General features: G+C 37.0%; 1 protein-coding gene across 1 annotated transcript in view; it reads left to right on the top strand.

Annotated features, from left to right (window-relative positions):
* The window catches only part of NDST3 (N-deacetylase/N-sulfotransferase (heparan glucosaminyl) 3), a 380,811-nt gene extending 373,223 nt beyond the window's left edge, over positions 1–7,588 (top strand). The window contains exon 14 of the mRNA XM_006881068.1: positions 7,318–7,588. Within this exon, the coding sequence (XP_006881130.1) occupies positions 7,318–7,437 (120 nt within the window). The 3' untranslated portion in view covers positions 7,438–7,588. The remainder of the gene's footprint in view (positions 1–7,317) is intronic.
* The last annotated feature ends 287 nt before the right edge of the window (positions 7,589–7,875 follow it).

Below are 7,875 nucleotides of genomic sequence, written 5' to 3'. Positions count from 1 at the left end.
TATGAAAATATAAGTAGATTAAGGTTTCTTTTTAAAAATTTAAACTCAGAAATTAAAACACTGTTTGTAATTTTCCCCCACTTGTTTAATACCTTATGTTGACTGTGAATCCTTTAGTGATCTGCACTTTATTGATTACTTTTTCTTGATTGCTTTGAACTACTAAGACTTTGAAGACTTTCTTAGTGCCACTAGTGAGGAGACAGCTTGATGAGCTTAGTGTCCCACCAAAATAAACTCATAATTAAATTCCATCTAAAAACCATTGTGGAAGGTTTTTGTTACTGTTTTGATATAATAACTGCATTGTCAGAACTCTAGGTTTCTTCAGTTAATTATTAAAATATGCCTTCAGAGTACTATGAAAACAGAGAAAGTGATGGAAAATATATCATTTTTATGTATGGATAAACTATTTTCCTACATCTTTATGGAAATGAAAATATTTAAAATATAGCATAAAATGTTCCTTAGAATTATGTTTTAGTTTTATTTCTGTATAACATAGCTATACTGGAATACAATACAAAATTTGGTGGTGGATAAAGACAAGAAAATTATGTATAACCTTTCACTTTTTATGTATCTCTATCTGTGATGGTGGTGGTGGTGGTTGTTATGTACCATTGATTTGGAGTTGGACTATAGCTGACCCTCCAGCAAGTTTTCAGAAGCAGTTAATCACACAGGACAAGGCTCCCCATCTTTATCCTGAAGAGCAGCTGATGGATATGAAACACCTACCTGTGGGTTGGAGTGCAGCTCCTTAGACTCCCAATATATGACTACCATGAAATATACGTTGAGTTCTTTGTGAGAGAAAAGTGAATAATTCTGTGCAAATAGTGTCCACAGAAGAGGTATGATAAAGGAGCATTTAGAGCTCCCATCATAGATAAGATACATACACATAAGTGATAGGTTCAAGCTGTCAGTATTGGCACTATGGTATTTCCTTCTCATACAGAAAAATGTCAGTTCACCTCCTCAATTTTTTATTAAAACATCAAGAAATTTTAAATACCAAATTTATTTCTCCAAATAAAAAGTAAATTCTTTCTTGTTTAGATCAGTAAATATTATTTATTGTTAGGCCAATAAATAATAGACCAATAAACAACCTGATATAGAATTTACTGTTGATTCCTTGTTATTTATTATATAAGTAAAGTATTTCCATGCATTTTATAGTTCTCAAAATTATTATTATTATTATTATTATTACTTGTAATTTCATTCTCTACATGAATATCATGGACTAGGAAGGTAATTGACTTTGGTATATCTTCTTTTTATTCTTTTATTTTTTTAATTATTATTATTACTTTTTTTCCTTTTATTATTATGATTATTACTAATTTCAATGAACATCTACAGAGATTTTGGAATTCCATTTATTCATTGTTGTACTTTTCTACCCACTCACCCCACCCCCAGCTCCACCCCCAGTTCGCTCCTCTCCTTGAAAAGCAAAAGACAAACTCCTTCATTTGTATTATTATTCATTTTAATGAACATTTACAGATAGTTTGGATTTCCATTCATTAACTGTTGCACTCCTCCCTGCTCACCCCTCCACTCTAATTTATTCTTCTCTTTGAAAAGTAAAAGAAAAATTCTTTCATTGTTATACAACCCCTCCTCCCAAGTCCACTCCACTGTGCCGCCTTCGTTCTGGGCTCATGTCATGACAATAATACCTAATCATATATACCTTTTAAACAGTTCTCTCTCCCTCATCTGTTTCAATGCAGTGTACATAATTTATCCCATCTTTCTCAGTCTCCCCTATGTCAGTCCCATTTTACAACAGTGGCACTTCTATCTGTAAAATTACAATCTAAAATAGTCTCCCTTGTGAATAATCATCAAATAAGAGTGAATGCACAATAGGTTTTGTAAATCACTGAGTGATTTTCAGCATGAGCGTAGACAACTCTCAGATAGGATGTATTCTACTCTGCAAGTCTCAGAGCAGTTTTATTACCAGGAGAGAACAGAAGAAGAAGAAATGGAGACTTGACTATAAATGAAACTGAAGAATCCAAAGTAAATACACATTGCATGCATGTTATGGCACAAAGTTTCCCTCAGAAATGTAGGTACTACAAAACCACCTAGAACCTGGATTTCAGGGCTGGCTGGCAGTAAGGAGGCACTGAGTAATAAGTTACTACATTTGGTTTATGATAAATAATAAATTTCTCAGGTCTGAGTATAATTAGTTAGCTACACCTATCGTTTAAGAATGACTGAGGGAAACCAAAAACAGATATTAAGCAAAGGCAAGCTCACAAACTTAAATAGCTGAGTTCTGAAGTGGTTAGAATTTAGTTTTATAGATGTTGTTAGGTGTCATCAAATAGTTTATAGTGACATTATGCTGCAGAAAGTTAAGGACTGCAACCTTAAATATGGATTGAAGCTCAACATCATGAAAACGAAAATTCTAACCACTGGGCCGATGGGCAGCATCATCATAGATGATGAAGAGATTGAAATTGTTAACAGCCTCAGTTTGCTTAGCTCCACAATCAACACTCTTGCTACCAGCAGCCAGGAAATTAAAAGACAAATTATAATGGGAAAGTCTGCTGTCAGAGACATCTCCAAAGTACTGAAGAGCAAAGATGCCAGTCTACAGACTAAGGTGTGCCTCTGATTCAGGCCATGGTCTTTGCAATTATTTGTTATGCATCAGAACACTGGACAGTGATTAAGTAAGATAGAAGGAGAATTGATGCGTTTGAGCTGTGGTTCTGGAGAAGAGTATTGAATGTACCATACACAAAAAACCAAACAGGTTCTTCCTAGAGAGGGTGAAATCAGGCTGCTCCTTTGAGGCAAGGATTCTGAAGCTTTGTCTGACATACTTTGGGCACGCTGTAAGGAGGGACCAGTCCTTGTTGAGGGTCATATTTGCAAAGATGGAGGGATAGCACAGGAGACAGAGACCCTTGATAAGAGGGATTGATCCAATGACTGGTGTAATTAGGGTAGGTGTGTTATAGACAATAAGATTGGCACAGGATAGGGCAGGGTATAGGGCTTTTGTACATTGGGTTGCTATGAGTCACAGTGACTCGACAGCACATAACAACAACAATCAACAATTATCTGAAACGTGTCCTATCCTGTGCCAATATCATCACTGACACACTTGAACAGATGAGAGTGTCTTTCTTATTAAGGAGCTTAGGTAACTCCATTTAAAAATATTTTTTAAAAAAAACCACCACATATGACGTCTTTATACAGGACCTCACCTCATGGACTGCATAGGAATGAAATTGACTACATCTGTGGAAGAAATCATTAAAGAAACTAAGGATCAGCCATCAAAACAAGGTCAGTTGTTGACTGTAATTTCAAATTGTGGCTGAAGAAAATTAAAACAAGTCTACAAGAACTTAAATTTGACCTTGAGTCTATCCTCTTTGAATTTAAAAATCACTTGAAGAATAGGTTTGAGGCATTGAACACCAATTATTGAAGACCAGATGAGTTGTAAGATGACGTCAAGGATAAAATCCATGAAGAAAGCAAAAGAAAACACCAAAATGGATGTCAAAAGAGACACTGAAACTTGTAATAGAACATTGAGAAGCCAAAACAAAGGGAGGAGAAGCTGAAGTAAAAGAGCTAAACATATTCTTTCAAAAGGCAGCTCAGGAGGACAAAGGAAACTATCATAACAGAATGTACAAAGAGCTGGAGCTGGGGAATAAAAGGAAAGAATGTGCTAGCATTTCTCAAGCTGGAAAAAAAGAGAGTCATTATACCAAAAACAATTGGCTGATACTGAAAAACTTTCAGAAGTATATATGGTCAAGACTCATTGGTGTTGAAGGAAGAAGTTCAAGCTGCAGTGAATGCATTGCCAAAAAATAAGGTCCCAGGTATCAATGGGATACGAACTGACATGTTTCAGTAATATGCAGACCTGAATGTACTCACCAGTCTATCCCAGAAATTTTGGAGGACAGCTGCCTGGCCAACTGACCGTGATCATGGCCAAAAGATCCATTTTTGTTCCCATTTCCAAGAAAGGTGATCCAACAGAATCATCCAAAAATGACTAGAACAGTACATTGACAGGGAACTGCCAGAAATTCAAGCTGGATATAGAAGTGGTCATGGCACAAGGGACATCATTGCTGATGTCAGATGGATCCTGACTGAAAGCAGACACTATCATCAAAAACATCTATTTATTCTTTATTGGCTATGCAAAAGCATTTGACTGTGTGGACCATAACAAACCATGGGTAATATTGGGAAGAGTGGGAATCCCAGAACATTTAATTGTGCTCCTGAGAAATCTATACTTCAGTTAAGAGGCTGTTGTTCAAACATAGCAAGGGAAAACTACATGATTTAAAATTGGGAAAGATGTGCTTCAGAGTTGTATCCTCTCTCCATACCCATTCAATCTTTATGAATGAATCTTTATGCTAAACAAACCATTTGAGAATCCAGGCTATATGAAGAAGAATGTGCCATTAGGTTCAGAGGGAGACTCATCAAAAACCTGCATTATGCATATGGCACAACCTTGCTTGCTGAAAATAAGGAGGACTTGAAGCAGTTGCAGCAGACCATCGAAGACTACAGCCTTCAATTTGGATTATAGTTCAATATTAAGAGAACAGAAATCTTTACCACTGGACTGATAGGCAACAACATGACAGATGGAGAAGGCATTGAAACTGTCAATGACTTCATCTTACTTAGATGCATAATAAATACAGTTGGTACCATTAGTCAGAAGATCAGGAGACATATTGCATTGGAAAAGGCTGAAGTCAGGTACCTCTCCAAATTACTGAGCCACAGCCATGTAGTTTGAGGACTAAGGTGCATCTGATTTGGGCTATGGTCTTTTCAGTCATTTGCTATATATATGAGAGCTGGACAACCAATAAAGATGACAGAAAAATAATTGATTCCTATGAGTTGTGCTGTTGAAGAAGAACTCTGAATAGTCCATGGACAAGCAAATATGTCTTGAATAAGTACAGCCAGAGTGCTTCAAGGAAACAAAGATGACAAGGTTTCATCTCACATACTTTAAACTTACTGTTAGGAGAAGCTATTCCTTGGAGAAGAAAATCATGATTGGAAAAAGTAGAGGATCAGCGAAAGAGATGAAGACCTTCAACCAAATGGATTGATGCAATAACTGTTGTAGTGGGTGCAAGTGTGCCAAAGATAATGAGGATGGCACAGGACAGGACAGATTTCAGATCCATTGTTCACAGTGTCACTCTGAATCAACTCAACAGCACCTACCAACAACCTATCTCTGTCATGGAGCTCTGGTGGCCGAGCGGTAAGGAGTTGCACTACCAATCTAGAAGTAGGTGATTTGAATCCACCAGGTGCTCCATGGGAGAAAGATGGACAATCTCTTCCCATGTGATTACAGCCCCTGAAAACCCTCTGAAGAGTCAGCTATGTTTCAGTTCCAGCAACAACAACAGCAAAATATATGTCAGAAAGATAGTTTGAAGATACTATTTTCTTTTGCTACATCAAATAATTAAAATACAGCAGATTTAAGATAATACTAGAATGATACTGGTTTGCCTACTTTATATTTTTTTTAATATTGTCACAAACTTGTTTTAGCAATAAGTATTTTGTACATGTCTTCAAACACATCTTGTTGTGGTTGTTGTTATGTGTCATTAAGTCACTTGTGACCCTATGTACAATAGCTCTGAAACCCACTCTATCCTATGCCAACCTTGTTGTCTCTGACACATCCATTCTCATTACCCTAGTCACTGAATCAATCCATCTCATCGAGGGTCTTCCTCTCTTATGCTGTCCCTCTACCTGTTCAAGAATGATGTCCCTCTCCAAGGACTGGTCCCTCCTTGCAACATGCCCAAAATCTGCCAGATGAAGCTTCAGAATCCTTGCCTCCAAGGAGCAACCTGATTCTGCCCCCTCTAAAACAAACTTGTTTTTTTTCCTCACTGTCCATGATATATTCAGTACTCTAGCACCACTGCTCAAAGGCATCAATTACCCATAGTCACTGTCTAGCTTTCTGATGCGTAGCAAGAAATTGCAGACTGTGGCCTGTATCATGCACACCCTGAAGTCAGTCCTGTCTTACAGCAGTGGCACCATGCAGTATTTGTCCTTTTGTGACTCATAATGTCCTCCAGAGTCACCCATTTTGATTAATATTGCACGAGTTCCTTGTTTTTCAATGCAATGTAGTATTCCATTGTGTGAATATACCACAGCTTCTCTAGCCATTCATTTGTTGATGGGCACTTAGGTTGTTTCCAACTCCTTGCTGTTGTGACCAAAGCTGCGATAAACATGGGTGTGCATATATCTGCTTGGGTGGCAGTTATGGTCTCTTTGGGGTATATTCCCAGTAGTGGAATTGCTGGGTCAAATGGTGTCTCTAATTTTCAACTTTTTGATACAGTACCACACCTCCTTCCACAGTGGCTGCATCATTTTGAACTCCCACCAACAGTGAATAAGGGTTCCAGTTTCTCCACAACCTCGCCAGCATTTATTGCTTGCTGTTCTGTTAAACTTTGTTATTCTGACTGGTGTGAGATGATATCTCAAAGTTGTTTTGATTTGCATCTCTGTTAGAGCTAGGGATTCTGAACATTTCTTCAGGTGCTTGTTGGCCATCTGAATGTCTTCTTTGGTGAAGTGTCTGCTCATATCTTGTGCCCACTTTTCTATTGGATTATTTACCTTTATCTTGTTGTGGTGCTCAAGTATTTTATAAATTCTAGACATAAGTCCCTTAACTGACATGTCATTACCAAATACTTTTTCCCAGTCTGTGGCTTCCCATTTTAACCTGTTGGAGAAGTTTTTGGATGTGCATAGGGATTTGATTCTTAGAATGTCCCATTCATCTCTTTTATTTTCTCCTGGTTGTAGGCAAAGGAATGTTTTATATTTTAGATTTACCAAACTCTCCAATACTAGGAAGACTTTAATAGAACATAATAACAGACGCTGTAAATTGTTACAACTATATTCCTAGTAAGTCAGCCTGCTTATTTAAAAACTTAATTCTGTAACCAAATAAATTACATGTTTAATGATAAAGCTGTTTTCCTAGAAAAAAAATGTGTACATTGAAAAGTGTATGTTTTGAAATAAAAATCATTTTATGTTTATATTGTGCTAAAAAGCTGACATTTAGAGAACAAATTTTAATGCAGACATGAGATATCTGATATTTGTTATGGTTTTAAAATTTCTAAGAGTATGAGGTGTGTTTTTTATAAACAAAATAAAATGTATTTTTGTATCCTCCTACCTCAGAGCAGAGCATTTCTCTCAAGCTATTACCGGGATCGCAACGTGGAACTCTCAAAGCTGCTGCACAAGCTGGGGCAGCCTCTGCCATCCTGGCTGAGACAAGAGCTGCAGAAAGTGAGATAGCACTGAGCAAAAATGCCTTGAGGATTCACTTTCCATGGGACATCCCCCTTTTCCAAAGCTTCTAGAAGCTACCAAAAGGCTGTTGAAAAATATACCTCTTTAAGTGAGAACAAAAGGAACAAAGTTCCTTCCATGTGCTGGCATATGGATGGTACAAAAAAAAAGACAGACCGTATATCTATTACAAGCCTTGAGGCCTATGGCCTTTCTCTTAACCCATACCTGAGCCTGTGGGATTACTGTAGACTACTGTGCACTCATGTTGAAGTCAATAATAGCAATCAATATGAATATCAATCTCAAATGTAAAACTGTTTCATTTCATAGTAATATTTACACTTTTATATGTCAACTAAGTTGTATCTCTGTAGATTTTTAGACCACTGTTTGCCTGTACAATGTTTTCTTATTTTTTTGATCTGTTAAATGACTCACAAA

This window comes from Elephantulus edwardii, unplaced genomic scaffold (assembly GCF_000299155.1).
Source record: "Elephantulus edwardii isolate Elephantulus edwardi_28Jun2011 unplaced genomic scaffold, EleEdw1.0 scaffold00012, whole genome shotgun sequence".
NCBI classification, from domain to species: domain Eukaryota; kingdom Metazoa; phylum Chordata; class Mammalia; order Macroscelidea; family Macroscelididae; genus Elephantulus; species Elephantulus edwardii.
The sequence above is the reverse complement of the archived record's forward strand: the minus strand, read 5'-3'. Positions and strand labels throughout refer to the sequence as shown.